Genomic DNA, 15,346 nt, shown 5'->3' on the forward strand with positions numbered 1-15,346 from the left:
ATGCTGCCTATGGCCAACTGCTGTCGTCAAGCCTAACAATTGTATACAGAATAACAATTTATCATTTTCACATGTACAATATTTTGTTAAATTATGTTGTATATATTTTAATTCTGCTCTATATAGATTTGGTAAGCCTTTATTTTACAGTAGATAAACGACAAGGTAGCCTATTGAAGATGGCAATTGCACAATAATAATAACCTATGAATTAGTTTGTTTATTTCTATGGGATGAAGAAGCACTACTAGGCATAATTTGCTACCGTACCAGGCAGGCTGCAGCTACCAATGGCACATAGACACACACACACACACAGAAACACACACACACACACACACACACACACAAGTAGGTCATCATTTACAGAGTGGGTGAGAGACTCTGAGATGAGTTGTACAACACGTAGTCAACGTATGTAGCTCACTTTCCTCTGGACCCATACTCCTTCTGTTTTAACAGAAGAGAGCTTGTGCTCACTGAATATTCATAAAGCGTCACTGAGTGGGCGTGGATTAAAATAACCAAGTCTTTATACATGAGAAGCTCTGAAAGTGTGCTCAAGCGACACAGAACAAACTCATCGAATATCCAGAAAAGGACAAGATCAATTACTTTAATATAGTAAGTAGCCTACCATTGCACGTGATTGTCCTGCTTTCTCTCACATTGTTGTGACATGAAAAGTGCTTAGGCCTATTTGTTACAATTTACAACTGCACGCATAAAAGGTGATTGTAAAACGCTTTTCTTCTCTCCCCAGTGAAATTCAGACCACATAATCCAACCGAAATGGAGACCATGCACGAAATCATCCCTTTCGCCAAGGAGATGCTGGCGCAAAAGCCTAGCCGCCGTATGCTGAAGGTGTACCTTGTGGGCACCGTGGTGGCCTTCTTGGGCATGGTTCTGGGCCTGGTGGAAACCGTCTGCCAGTCCTTCTCCTCCGGAGAGCCGCTTGACGCAGAGCTCGTTCAGTTGATGGTTCGGGAGCAGAGGGCACTCGAGACGGAGGAGAGAAGGAGACAGGAGGAGGTGGCAACAGTTTCGGCCGCAGAGCAGATCACCATACCCAGGAAGCTACAGCAGGCCACGGGAGCGCATAGAAGCGCAGGTGCAGCCAACCGACTGCACGCCTCGTAAAAATCGTCGCCAGGCCAGCGTCAAAACACTGTTAGCCTACACAATTATTAAGGAACTGAATAGTCCTTGCCACGCCAAATACGGTGCGCTACATACGCACTCGAAAAAGCTTCACAGGAGGAATCGCACTGGGCACAGACGTCAATTCAACGTCTATTCCACGACATGGAAACAACGTTGATTCAACCAGTGTGTGCCCAGTGGGATGATTGGCAACCTCAAACAGTCAACCGAAAAACGAGTTGACTGTCTGTTGAGCTGCGCTTTGCTGCGCTGCTTTGGGGAGCCTAAATTGACGGGTCAGTTGGAAGCTCCGAGCTGAAATTTGAGTCCCGGGTCGAAATAGCAGGCGAAAGAGCAGCTGTCCGACTCTCACTATCAGATGATGAGAGATAGGGCGTTGACTGCACAGCCGCGGCCCTGCTCTCTCATTCTCCACTCCATCCATGGTGCCAAATGTGTTCCATTTAGATTTTTTTTGTGTGCTATGTCAATGCTGTAAATATATTAGATGTTTTTCCTACTCAATAAATTCATATTTTTATTTACAATGTCTATAGATGGTATTTTCTGAGAGAGATATACTGGATATATTATTTATAAGCACCCAAATATAAACACATTCACGACCAGCATTGTAAAACCAAAATGAGTAGGCCTATCATAGGTTTAGTAGCCGACAGTGGTTACCTTTCTTGCATCATGTCAAGATCCACTAGAGGGCGCCTTCATACTGGGTAAGCAAAGGGCCCCGAATGTAGCCTATAATAAAGATTCAAATTGGGATTCTTCCTTCCTGCTACCTCCACCCCTTGAGCAATCATTGAACTAGACGTGATTGGATAAGTGAAAGAAATGTAACAATCCTATTTATTTTTTTAATCCAGCCTTTGTCAAATCTGTAAGAAGCTGCTTCAAGAGAGTAGTAGTGAATGAAGGATGCATTCCCAAAGGGGTCTTACAGGTGTAGCTATAGAAGGGGAACAGGCAAGGAGGGAGTTGAATCAGCGACCCCTGCACTTGCAGAGTAAGTCTCTACCTATTGTACAGATGTAGGATCTTAATTTGATCACCCTGTTGCAATGCAAGAAATGTAAAACTTGTAGTGTGTGTTTAAAAAGGCTTCTGAAATGTGTAATTTCCACTTAGAAATTTCAGACTTGTTTTTCCCTTTCCAAAATTATATCAACCCTTACAAAAATGTCCATTAATTATAATTCACATTTCCTGTTGCTTCAGGATTATTTTTCTCCTGTAGCACGTAAACTGGCTCAAATTAAGATCTTACATCTGTACCATAAAGGCACAGAAGCCTTGGCAGAGGACAGTGCGCAGGAAAGGCTACACAGGGAGGCTATGGGTAACCTTTGATTTGTCTTTGTGAGTAAGACTGTAACTTCTGGTGTTGTGGGGTTTCTATTAAGACTTGAATGAGCTAAACATGTGCAACATGCCATCCAGTTAAAATCTAGAAATCCAGGATTCAATGGATTTCATTCCATTTGCCGCATGAGACAGAAAACAATTTTTGTGAAGCAACTAAATCTCACAATATCTGTATACTATATCTGCCGGCCATCATCCTGGTTGGTTCTACACATTAGTCTTGGATGAGGTCACCCCTGCCTTCCCCTTACAGTGTAAAGCGCATTGAGACCTTGTGTAAAGTGCTTTATAAATGCAAATAATTTATTATTTCCATTGTGTGCAGACAATCTGAAAAGTCTAGTCTCCCCTGCAACAGGAAGATACAGTATCATGCCATTGGGTTCAGTGTGTTTACCTTTTCCCCTTAAAACCAGAGACCATTTATGCCTGACCTGGTTTAATAGGGTCACAGCGCTGTGGAAGTGAATCATAGATGACACTTCCTCTGGCTTGGACGACTGAGATACTGAACAAACAATGTGACACCTTTAGCTCAAAGATAATCACATGAACGTGATTGGGACCAAAAACCAGACCGAGCTGAACAGAGAGAAATATGTGTTCCTCCTATGTAAATGTCTCTAATAATAATGTTTGGCTATCACTAGGACAGACATGACACATTAATAGCTGGAGGTGCCCTGAATCGGGAGAGGTATTGTAGAATTGTCCCTGAGCTGCAAAACAGGCTTGTCTTACTCAGAACTAAAAAGCCTGATACAGCTGGGATTAATGTGGGACCAAGAACTATGATTTTTCTAGACTCTGAGTCCCTAGCACAAATTGGCTTGGGAACACTCAAAGAATTAATTATCATTTTGAAAAAAACATCTAATCGAGAAGTCATGTTTCACCAAGAGAACAATAAACACAGAATCAAAGTCAGGGTGTAGAGTAAAGAGGTAGGGATTAAACACCATTCAAACAACAGAGGGTTCTCTTTGTAGAAGGAGAGGGATTTGCTCTGAAAGGTTGCCAGTAGTAACAGAGGCAACAGACACAGTTTGAAGCTTGTGAGACCTTGCCAAGCTCTTCCCATTGTCAACAAGGCTCTCAGAGGATGAACAACCAACCAGGCAACAATTATATCCTGCTCCAGATGAATACCCTACCTATACTCATTTTATAACAGAAATAGAGAGGGAGAAAGGAGGAGAGATAAAGTGACCAGTCAAAGTTAATGCATTGTCTTATTGTGTCGTATTCTGCCAAATATCAAATATCAAAGTATTTGTACATTTTATAAAAAAAATACTATTTGTCTACAGTATATAATGTGACAATGTCGAATCCACCTTCATTGTTCTAAGTTTAATATTGTCAAACATATATTTACATACACTAAGTGTACAAAACATTAAGAACACTCCTTTGCCTTCAGAACAGCCTCAATTCTTTGGGGCTGGACTCTACAAGGTGTCGAATGCGTTGCACAGGGTTGCTGGCCCATGTTGACTCCAATGCTTCCCACAGTTGTGTCAAGTTAGCTCCTTTGGTGGTGGATCATTCTTGATACACAAGTGAAACTGTTGAGCATGAAAACCCCAGCAGTATTGCAGTTCTTGACACAAACCGGTGCACCTGGCACCTATTACCATAACCTGTTCAAAGGCACTTAAATCTTTTGTCTTGCCCATTCACCCTCTAAACGGCACACATACACAATCCATGTCTCAAGGCTTAAACATCCTTCTTTAACCTGTCTCCTTCTCTTCATCTACACTGATGGAAGTGGATTTAACAAGTGACTGTCACACCCTGATCTGTTTCACCTGTTCCTGTGATTGTCTCCACCCCCTCCAGGTGTCGCTTATTTTCCCCAGTGTATTTATCCCTGTGTTTCCTGTTTCTCTGTGCCAGTTTGTCTTGTATGTTTTGAAGTCAACCAGTGGTTTTCCCGTTCGCCTGCTTTTTGCACTCTCATTTTTCTAGTCCTCCCGGTTTTGACCCTTGCCTGTTTCTGGACTTTGTACCCGCCTGCCTGACCACGAGCCTGTCTGCCACTCTGTACCTTCTGGACTCTGATCTGGTGTTGACCTTTCTGCCTGTCCATGACCATTCTCTTGCCTACCCCATTGGATTAATAAACATTGTAAGACTCTAACCATCTGCTACCTGTGTCTGCATTTGGGTCTCGCCTTGATAAGTGACATCAATAAGGGAGCATGGCCTTCACCTGGATTCACCTGGTCAGTCTGTGTCATGGAAAGAGCAGGTGTTCCTAATGTTTTGTACACTCAGTCTATATCAGGCAGCGGTGATTACATGAATAATTTCCTAGTTGTCTGTGGAAATATCATGAGAAATAAAGTATAAACTTAAAAGTGTGAAAAATAGATGACATTTTAGACAAACATATGACTGACTATAAGCAAACACACTTTGCTTTTGAATATGGAGGTTGTCAATAATACAAAGGTAGTGGTAGAAATCACTAGCATTCTGAATACATAGAAATATCTATGGGAAATAATATATTTACACAGTAGTTCTAGGGACACAAATCATTTTGGCTGTGTGACACAATCAAACCCCTATGTCCTCTTGTTTGTGGTGTTGAGAACATGTGTTTTATGGTATCATATCTGAAAGTTAGGGAGACGCCCTAGTGTATAAAATTGTACTAATGCACCCGTTGTTCATTGTCATCTCTTTCAGCTTAGTTCATGACCTCGTGAATAAAGTGTCAGGCATATCCGTGTATCTTAAGTCTCTAAGAAAGAGAGAGGGAGAGCGAGCGAGCGAGAGAGAGTTTGAGTGGTTGGTGGGACCATAGCTTCAATTGTCACTTGGCAACTCATAAGAGAAAAACTCTGCGTTTAGTCAAGCATGTGTCATCCTTAAGAAGCCTCGAGAGCACCTCTCCAAATCCCTCAAAAGACAAAGGTGGGGGCACTGTGTAATCTAGTTACACAACAAGCACAGCGGGAAACCCAAGAAAGGTTATGTGTCTCCTCAATCTAGACAGGATGAGTTTACATGGCAGACATGAGTGTGACATACAGCATGTATGGTTGCCTGCAGCAAAACAATGTATTTTTCAGCAGATGGAGCGAGTCCCTGCTGAGTAACGGGCTTACACGTGTGGGAAGATAACATTTCAGTGGGAGCAGGTTGAGGGGAGTGAAAAGTTGAGGGGAGTGGAATTTCTCACGCTTTTGTAACTAGGAGTCTTATGCCAACCTTGATAGAATTGAATAGGTGAACCTGGGTTACGCTACATTCAGAAAATAACCTCCTACGTTGGTCGACTAGCCCATTTAAATACAAAATAGTCGGAAGAAGCAACCTGGACTCTGTAAAACCTGTAAATTAAAGTCCAGGACACTCAAATGAGTGTGATACGTTACGTTTGGTATTCATTTGTGGTAGTCCATCATCCATTTCGTGTGATATGTTAGAAATTACAACTTGTATGATATTTTACCAATTACAACTTGTATGATATGTTACCAATTACAACTTCTATGATATGTTACGTATTGCAATTCATACAATATGTTACAAATTTTAAATACGTATGATATGTTAAGAATTACAAGTTGTTTTGGCTAACGTTAGCTAGGTGGCTAACGTTAGCTGGGTTAGGGGTTACGGTTAAGGTTAGGAATTAGTTTAAAGGGTTAAGGTTAGGGGAAGGGTTAGCTAACATACTAAGTAGTTGCAATGTAACTAAAAAGGAGACAGAAGTTGAAAAGTGGCTAATTAGCTAAAATGCTAAAGTTGTCCATGATGAAATTCGAACACGCAATCTTTGGGTTGCTGACGTTTACGTTATACGCTTACCCATCCACCCGACAAACCATCGTCCTTATGTTATGTTTGGTATGGTTACATAAGACAGAAGATTACTTAAGGCAAAAACAAATCATACTATTTTGAGTGTAGCGGATTTAGCGCCAGTCATTTATTTTTTAAAGCAACGACAAAAAAAAGATCATACAGTGAGTGAAACATTCAAAAGTGAAGCCTCTCCCAATTTTAAGAACTGTCCAAATGTGGGTAGAAGATAATGACACTGTCTGATTTCCACTGAAAATGCAAATGTACGCCCTGCAGTACCCCTTCTTCCATGACATTCTTGTAAACTAGCAAAAAGATGAGTCTCATCTCAGTCCATCAGTCTAGAACATGAAATCTGGGTCATCATGTCCATGAGTCCATCTGTCTCACTGTTAGCCATCATGGTGGTTACCCTACATAGCGATAACAGTCCTACGCTATATAGCAACCCCCTACACAGCGACAGTAGTGGCGCTAGCCGTGGCTGTGGTGAGGGTGGCCAAGGTGGCATCATTGGTTGTGACCTGTCCTTGTGGTGAAACCTTAGCCAGTCGGTGCTCCTTGTTCTGGGCACAGAGCTTGCAGGAGGCGCAGGCTAAGTTACAGCAGGGTAGGAAGCGGCAGACAATGATCCTCCAGAGGAACCAGCCTGGAGACCAGCAGCACCAACACAGCAGGACCAAACCAGCTATCACACCCAGGGTGATGAAGAGCGCCAGCAGGGACAGGTAGGGTGGAGAGTCTGGGGGAGCGTGGAGGGGTGAGAGGAGAGTACAGTTAGCAATGGGGTCTGCGTGCAATTTTTGGCCAATCTCCAACCTTCCATTCTTAAGCAAAATTCTGGAGAAATCTGTTTTCAAACAGCAAAATAATTTTTTAAGTGCCAACTGTATTTTAGAAAAAATCTAATCTGGTTTTCGGGCCCACTACAGCACAGGGACAGCCTTAGTTAAAGTGGTAAATTATCTAAGAGCCAACACAGATGCCAAACAGCTCTCTGTACTCTTAGATTTAAGTGCAGCATTCGACACTGTTGACCATGATGTCCTTCTGGACAAACTGCAGAGGTGGATTGGCCTCTCTGGTCCAGTTCTAAATTGGTTTAGGACCTATTTATCTGGTCAAGAGTTTTTCTGTCACCCTTGGTGAACATACTGTAACTCAGAGAAAGGGGGGTGGGGTGCAGCGATCTAAGGCACTGCATTGCAGTGCTGAGGCGCCATTACAGCCTTGGGTTCGATCCCAGGCTGTGTCACAGCCAGCCGTGACCGGAAGCCCCATGGGGCGGCGCACAATGGGCTCAGCGTCGTCCGGGTTAGGGGAGGATTTGGCCGGGGGGGATTTCTTTGGCTCATGCTCTAGCAACTCCTTGTGGCGGGCCGGGCACCTGTAAGCTGACATTGGTCGTCAGTTGGACGGCTTGATGGGTCATGTTTCGGAAGACACATGACTCTCAACCGTTGCCTCTCCCGAGTCCGTTGGGGAAATGCAATGAGACAAGATCGTAACTACCAATTGGATATCACAAAAAAGGGGGTAAAAAAAAATATAGCATTGATTTTCACTGATACACAATTAATTTCAAGATTCTTCTATTGGTTTTTAAATCAATCCACAATTGTGCACCCCAAAACACATCAAACATGCTTTTAAGTTATGTACCCAGTAGGTCCCTCAGGTTCTCTGGCACTGGCCTTTTAACTATCCTAAAGCCTAGGACCAAGAGACATGGAGAGGCAGCCTTTAGTTATTATGCCTGCAGCCTTTGGAATAGAGAACCTGAGGGGGGGCTGAATCTGTGGACATATTTAAAAGAGATCTTAAAACACATCCTTTTAGCTTTGCTTTTCTTCATGGTGCTTTTTAGTTGTTCAGTTTGTGTCATTCTTTTGATTTGTATCTTTGTATAGTGTATCTTTGTATAGTAAATATTTAGCTTGAATTTGTATTGTTTTTATTCATTGCTTCCTGTAAAGCACATTGCATTGCATTCCATGTCTGAAATGTGCTGTATAAATAAAGCTTGATTTTATTTTATTTGAATAGTAAAAATATCAGAATGCTTTGTTGCCAAATCACAGAAAATACTTTTCCTTGTATTCAATGATGATCCAATCATCCCTTAATTTAGGCAGAACAAAATACCATTCACACACATGTCCTGTTATCACGACTGGCAAATTCCACAGACATTTTTCTTTCCTTAGCCAGTTGAATTGGAATGAGTAAAATAATGATTGTGGTCTTGGCTGGATATCTGGTGGTTTGCCACTGAGAAGCCATCACACTTTATTGGTTTACAACCGTTAAGGTTGAAATAAAGACCTATTGGCAGCCCAATTAGATTTATGCCCCCTATCATAGATATGCTTTGCATTTGAATTAGGTTCCCAAATAGAGTTTACAGACACATACTGTACAATACCCCTACACTGATTTATGCTCCCAAAAAGTATCTTACCCAGCAGTTAAGAAATAAGGGATCTTTTAGAAAAGCCACTGTGAGATATACTACAAGTAAAACACTGAGTTTTTGTTGAGATTGTTATTCTATGAACCTTTACTTAACCAGGTAAATCTTTGGGAACTAACCTAATGTAGCAGGCAAAGAAAGACACCTGAACAGAGTCCCCACTTCTGTTTTTCAGGGGAAACGGAAGTTAGGTTGAAAATACTGTATCCCTGAAAACCAGAAACATGCGCTTTCTTCCAATGCCGTTAAGGGTGTTGGGAACTGATCCTTTTATAAAAACAAGCTCCTAGTTGGTCAAGAGGAAAACAATAACCTGCATCACCTGTAACGGTTGTCACTCACCTGTCACTGAGTCGTGATTGGGTACGCCGCCCGGAGTGCCACAGTTCCTATAGGTGGACATGGGAAAAGTTGGCGGGTTTAAGACAGGAGGGGTTGGGGTCACTGCTGGGGGAGTGGCTTGGGCTGGAGCCAGCTGACCTGCTGAGGAGAGGACACAGGTGTTATTTACCTTCCCTTTAGTAAGTAAGGTGACTGAGAACACATTCCAATTTACAGTAACAATATGGAAAAGAGTTGTACAGGATATAAGAGCAGTAGAATAATACAATTGGGTGGCCTAGGGTGGTCTAGCAATCTAAGCCGCTGCCTCTGGTGCACATATACCGCTGCAGCATGGGTTCGAACCTGGTTACTGCTATTTCAGCACACTCTCCTCTATCTTTCCTCTCTACTTCTGCCCTAACCAATAAACCAAAATATAGTGTATAAACTGTGGAATAGTGTAACATTAGTGAGACTGAGTCTGAAAAGTGTTTGGGGGCCACATAGAACACCTTTAAAGGCTTGTTGAACAGGTGTCTTACCTAAGTGACCTTTGCACCCTGAGGGCATGTGATCCTCCAGGTCGCTCCCGTCCCCACAGTTATCAATGTCCTTGTCGTCACACACCAGACTCATGGGGATACACTTCCCATTCCGACACGGGAAATAAGGTTCGCCGCTGCACGCGGATTGGTTAAAACCTGAAAACGGATAGAGCAAGGTGGTACATTTGATTGGTTACAAACTGCACAAACTTCAGCTTATGAGTTGGCTAGGATTGTAATGAGTTAGATTTCAACACCAACGTCAGACGACTATAAAACTACAACTAATGAATATGTGGCAAACATCCACGTGTCATGTCTCACCCAGTCTGAAGGAGGTAAAGTCCCCCACAAAGTCCACTCTTGGCTGGGTACCGCGGGTTACCAGACGCAGGGTCAGGTGATTCCCTGTGGACAGCACCGGACGGGGTGGGCTCTTCCCACACAGCGGTGGCCCAATTGGAGGCGAGTTCTTGTCCCGGCCATCGTAGAACTGAATGTATGACCCCGCATGACACGGGTCCCTTGGCTCTACCACTGGATTCGAAGGCTCCAATCGGAGGTCCCGGGGGGACTCAGGGAAGAGGGGGGTGGGACTTTGGGGTGCTAAACGAAGCAGACTGTAGACCAGGAAGAAGCGGAAGTGGAACTGTACCTTTACGGGAAGAGAAGGAAGGGGGGCATGTTTAGGTGACGGACATTGCAAGGAAGATAATGTGTAAAATATTGGGATTATCACTCAATGACCTCTTGCCCCTAACCCTTGGATCTGAAAGGACTTGATAGGTGTGGGAAGTCAAGGTGGAAATATTATCATATTGCATATACTTTTCCAATCCTCTAAGATCTATGGCTAGGAGTCGATTTGGGATATTGGGCATACATGTGTAGGGAGCACAAAAAGGGAGGTGGGGGCTGGGTGCGGTTAGTGGTGGGCACCTTGTCCTTGGAGGAGGCAGCCTGCATAGTGAAGTGGCAGTCTGTTCCCATGGTGACAAAGTAGTACTTCTTGGACTCCTGGTGTGAGTTGACAATCATCCCGTTGCCCCGGATGTTCTGGCCACAGAAGTCCACCACGTTGACTGAAGGACAACAAACAGATGTAGAAGTACCATGAAGGAACAAACTACTTGTTTGTGAGGATGTGATGTGTAAACAATTTACTTTCTCTGTTTCTCCACAGTGCCATTGACTCACTGACCTTTATCAAAGTATGAGATTAATAATAAAAACTAAGATAAAATAAAACACAACTGAGTAGGCTACAGCTGATTGTTGCAGGTGATTAGGTGGAACAAATAGCCAGAACCGGACCTGAACTGCTGCATCAGACATCCACTCTGGGCAGTGAGCCATATAATGGGAAGATTTACAACCCCTTCCTGGTTTTATTAGCTCTGTTTCCCCAGGCAACCCCTGGATCCTTCTGCGCTGACCTCCTGGAATGTTCCGAGGAAGGAGACTGAGGAGCTCTATTGGCGGGAAACAACCCGTCCCACAATACCCCCCAGGTAAACACGATGCCCGCAAGAGAAGCACTGTCCAAAACATGGACAACAGCAGAACAGTGAGTCCCCAATAAAGGATTTTACAGTTTAAAAATAAACAGCTCTGGTACTACTGTAGTCCAGTGGGGAAAAGACAAGTAAGAAGGCATGGGGTAACTCCTGATGACACAGTCCCATGCACGCTCACACACAGTAGTGAGAAATACCTCTGAAAACGGCTGCTGCCCCAACGGTACATCCATGTGTAATCCTAATGTCAATGACTGAAAGCTAACATGTATTTATTTGAGCTTTGAATGAAGCTGGACCTAAAGGATTATATGTAATTTATCTTAAATCATTTGGTGAAGAGTTAGGGACAATATTAAAGTAACTGAATCAATGACTGAAATTCAAATTCTGCATTTGTGAAGGTATAACCACAGAATTAAATAGAACTATCGTTATAACTGGTAAAGTTCTGTTATTCCCCCCAAAAATCAGGTCCATAGAGAATGAGCTGAAATTGCATGGCTAAAGAAAATTATTTTTATAATGATTATTTTCTGTTCACTCAATAAATCAATAATAAAATAATGTTTCTTTCCCAATTATCCGGTTTTGATGATGATAAAAGCATAGAAAATTTTCAAAAGTCTGTAGACTATTTCTGTGGAATACAACATAAGTGAACAAAATATTTTAGGGTGGTTGTCAAAAAAGCCAGAAATATTCCATGAGTTAAAGTGTAATTCGAGATAATTCAAACCCATGTGTAAACTGTTATTTCACAAATTAAGAATAGTCACAAATGACCGTTCAGCTGCGGCCCTAACCCCTGGCGCCATGGGCATCCCCTATATGCATTATTCTCTTATCCATCGGTATGCGCCTGTTTCAATGGCAATTTCTTTTAGAAAGCAGAGTTCAAATCAACAGGTATTTGGTAAAGAATATAATATATATGCTTCATTACAGTGAGGCAAAAAAGACACACTGTATTCAGTGACAAAAGCCCAGTGGCGCAATGAGAAAGCCAGGAGCAACAAATAGGCACAATTATGCGCACCAGGCAGTGCGTCACCGTAATGGCAACAAGTGGCTGAAATGGCGACGGAATACATCTAACAATTGAGCTTCCATCTCCTTACCCGTCTCGATGGCATTGGTCTTGAGTGTCATTATGCTGAGCAGAACAAACCCTTTTGACAGGCTCTGAAGTTTATTCCCCTTGTTGACCATCTTGGTAGCCTACTCCCAAGCGCAAAGGATGTTGTTCCACTGTGATGCGCACTTTCCGTGTCACTCAGGCCTGCTTATCTCAAGCCGCAAAAAACTGTGTTGCATGTGTGTCTGATTCGGTTTAAAATGATTTTCTTCACAGAAAGCAACCATATTGCAAAATGCACTTTGTGGAGATTAGGTTATCGGTGTGCCAAGAGAAGCGCGGTCTTCATTTGAGGGATATACAAGGGACATTCGCTTTTAATGTTTCTGACGCCTTTGGAAGTAGTACTCTTTATCATACTGGCTTTTGTTCCTTTTAAGCCCCCTTCTTTGTCAAATCCATCTACATGTCCTTTGATTTCCATGACAACGGCCCCAAAGCGATGTTTCCAAAGGACGAGCGGTGAGGTCTCTGACTAGATGCATCCCAGAGAGGTCTAGTAGCCTATCCTCACTGAACTGTAGCCTCCCATTGGGCAAAAACTGTTTGAATCAACGTTGTTTCCACATCATTTCAACCAAAAAATAAATGTGATGATGTTGAATCAACGTGGAGAACTCATTGGATGTGCAAAAAGTCATTTCCTATTTTTCACCCTACTTTTAACCTAAATCCAATGACATGGTGACATTTTTGGATGATTTCACACTGAATTCACGTTAGTTGACCAATCAACCAAATGTAAATCAAAAGTAGATGTTGAACTGACATCTGTGCCCAGTGCACTATCACTACTTTTAGCCTACAACTGCTGCATGCTTTTGCAATTGCTGAAACAGTGGAGCCGGACCGGATTAAGAAATCATAGGCCCCGGGCTTGACTAAACGAGGGATAAAAATTGTATGATGTGGTGTGGGGTGCATGTTCCTGGCATGGTTAAGGTCCACTTGTAGAAGCTATGCCAAGGCACATTGAAGCTGTACTGGCAGCTCATGGTGGCCCAACGCCCTTTAAAGACACTTTATGTTGGTGTTTCTTTTATTTTGGCAGATACACTACGTGACCAAAAGTATGTGGACACCTGCTCGTCGAACATCTCATTCCAAAATCATGGGCATTAATATGGATTGGTCCCCCTTTTGCTGCAATTAACAGCCTCCTCTCTTCTGAGAAGGCTTTCCACTAGATATTGGAACTTGCTTCCATTAGGTCGGGAACTGATGTTGGGCGATTAGGCCTGGCTCGCAGTCACCGTTCCAATTCATCCCAAAGGAGTTCGATGGGGTTGAGTTCAGGGCTCTGTGCAGGCCAGTTCTTCCACACCGAGCTCAACAAACCATTTCTGTATGGACCTCGCTCTGTGCATGGGGGCATTGTCATGCCGAAACAGGAAAGGGCCTTCCCCAAACTGTTGCCACAAAGTTGGAAGCACAGAATCATCTAGAATGTAATTGTATGCTGTAGCGTTACGATTTCCCTTCACTGGAACTAAGGGGCCAAGCCCAAACCATGAAAACAGCCCCAGACCATTATTCCTCCTCCACCAAACTTTACAGTTGGCAGTATGCATTCGGGCTGGTAGCATTCTCCTGGCATCTGCCAAAACCAGATTTGTCGGCCGGACTGCCAGATGGTGAAGTATGACTCATCACTCCAGAGAACTAGTTTCCACTGCTCCAGAGTCCAATAGCGACGAGCTTTATACCACTCCAGCCGACGCTCGGCATTGTGCATGGTGATCTTAGGCTTGTGTGTGGCTGCTTGGCCATGGAAACCCATTTCATGAAGTTTCCCGACAAACAGTTATTGTGCTGATGTTGCTTCCAGAAGCAGTTTGGAACTCAGTAGTGAGTGTTGCAACCGAGGACAGACAATTTTTTATGCGCCACGCGCTTCAGCACTCATCGGTCCAGTTCTGTGAGACTGTGTGGCCTACCACTTCGTGGCTGAGCCATTGTTGCTCCTAGACGTTTCCACTTCAAAATAACAGCACTTACAGTTGACTGGGGCAGCTCTAGCAGGGCAGAAAATCTCCGAACTGAATTGTTGGAAAGGTGGCATCCTATGACAGTGCCACCTTGAAAGTCACTGAGTTCTTCAGTAAGGCCATTCTACTGCCAATGTTTGTTTTTTGAGATTGAATGGCTGTGTTGTCGATTTAATACACCACATACTTTTGTATATATAGTGTACTTGTATGTGCTTGTGATACAACTTAATCCACTGTTTTTTTAATAAACTATTGATCCTCTTGGCTAAATGATGCTCTCTTGTGTATTTTGGACATAGAGAATTAAAAATTTAAAATAAACATATTTTAAATTTTTGGCCTCTTGGGCCCAGCCCCTGACTCACACAATTGACCATTCACATGTATTTATTATGAAGCTAATTTAAAATCATATATTAATCAGTTAACCACGTGGGCCCACTACCTCCTCTCCTTCCCCCATCTGATGATTAGCAGAGCAGCAGCAGGCTGTCTACACTCATTGAGAACAGGCTCCTGAGACCTCCTGTGGTTGGAGGTTGTTGTTTTTTTGCTTCCTCTTGGGCCTGGGCACAGGGGCTTCAGCCCCAGTAAACCTATTAAGGATCTAACCCTTTTTTTTTTAAATTCACCTAAAATGACCTACCCAAATCTAACTGCCTGTAGCTCAAGACCTGAAGCAAGGATATGCATATTCTTAATACCATTTGAAAGGAAACACTTTGAAGTTTGTGGAAATGTGAAATGAATGTAGGAGAATATAACACATTAGATCTGGTAAAAGATAATACAAACAAAAAAACATATGGTTTTCATTTTTATTTTTCATCTTTGAAATGCAAGAGAAAGGCCATAATATAATATTGCAGTTTAGGCGTAATTTAGATTTTGGCCACTAGATGGCATCGGTGTGTGTGCAAAGTTTCAGATTGATCAAGTGAAGCATTGCAATACTGTAATAAGTCTGCCCAAATGTGCCAAATTGGTCAATTGATACATTTTGA

At 42.9% G+C, this 15,346-nt stretch overlaps 3 protein-coding genes across 4 annotated transcripts in view; 1 reads left to right on the forward strand and 2 right to left on the reverse strand.

Moving 5' to 3' along the window:
• lamb3 (laminin subunit beta 3) overlaps positions 1–1,011 on the reverse strand; it is a 23,365-nt gene extending 22,354 nt beyond the window's left edge. The window contains exon 1 of the mRNA XM_014167704.3: positions 874–1,011. The gene's annotated coding sequence lies outside the window, so the exon portion shown is untranslated. The remainder of the gene's footprint in view (positions 1–873) is intronic.
• Positions 653–1,688, forward strand: LOC106583478 (G0/G1 switch protein 2). Its single transcript, XM_014167706.3, has one exon. It carries the CDS (start codon positions 793–795, stop codon positions 1,141–1,143), a length of 351 nt encoding a protein of 116 aa, XP_014023181.2. The 5' UTR covers positions 653–792; the 3' UTR covers positions 1,144–1,688.
• A 4,765-nt stretch (positions 1,689–6,453) lies between these two features.
• LOC106583476 (low-density lipoprotein receptor class A domain-containing protein 2) lies at positions 6,454–12,895 on the reverse strand. 2 transcript variants are annotated; one of them, XM_014167698.3, is made up of 6 exons: positions 12,335–12,895; positions 10,636–10,778; positions 10,021–10,351; positions 9,694–9,852; positions 9,170–9,307; positions 6,454–7,096 (listed from the first exon to the last, which is right to left on the reverse strand). In XM_014167698.3, exons 1-6 carry the CDS (start codon positions 12,423–12,425, stop codon positions 6,807–6,809), a joined length of 1,152 nt encoding a protein of 383 aa, XP_014023173.1. In that variant the 5' UTR covers positions 12,426–12,895; the 3' UTR covers positions 6,454–6,806. The 2 variants fall into 2 exon arrangements, with proteins under 2 accessions (XP_014023173.1, XP_014023169.1); XM_014167694.3 differs by having other exon boundaries at positions 9,170–9,310; positions 12,335–12,892.
• Between the last annotated feature and the right edge of the window lie 2,451 nt (positions 12,896–15,346).

Source organism: Salmo salar, chromosome 22 (assembly GCF_965601325.2).
Source record: "Salmo salar chromosome 22, fSalSal1, whole genome shotgun sequence".
In the NCBI taxonomy this organism is placed as follows: domain Eukaryota; kingdom Metazoa; phylum Chordata; class Actinopteri; order Salmoniformes; family Salmonidae; genus Salmo; species Salmo salar.

What these genes read in the sequence shown, in the direction of transcription:
- LOC106583478 (XM_014167706.3), top strand. Translation starts at nt 793, where the DNA reads ATGGAGACCATGCACGAAATCATCCCTTTCGCCAAGGAGATGCTGGCG.
- LOC106583476 (XM_014167694.3), bottom strand. Translation starts at nt 12,425, where the DNA reads ATGGTCAACAAGGGGAATAAACTTCAGAGCCTGTCAAAAGGGTTTGTT. An exon ending in CTGCCTCCTCCAAGGACAAG is followed by an intron (nt 10,352 to 10,635) that starts GTGCCCACCACT and finishes CTTCCCGTAAAG; the next exon opens with GTACAGTTCCACTTCCGCTT. An exon ending in AGGGTGCAAAGGTCACTTAG is followed by an intron (nt 9,311 to 9,693) that starts GTAAGACACCTG and finishes TCCTCTCCTCAG; the next exon opens with CAGGTCAGCTGGCTCCAGCC.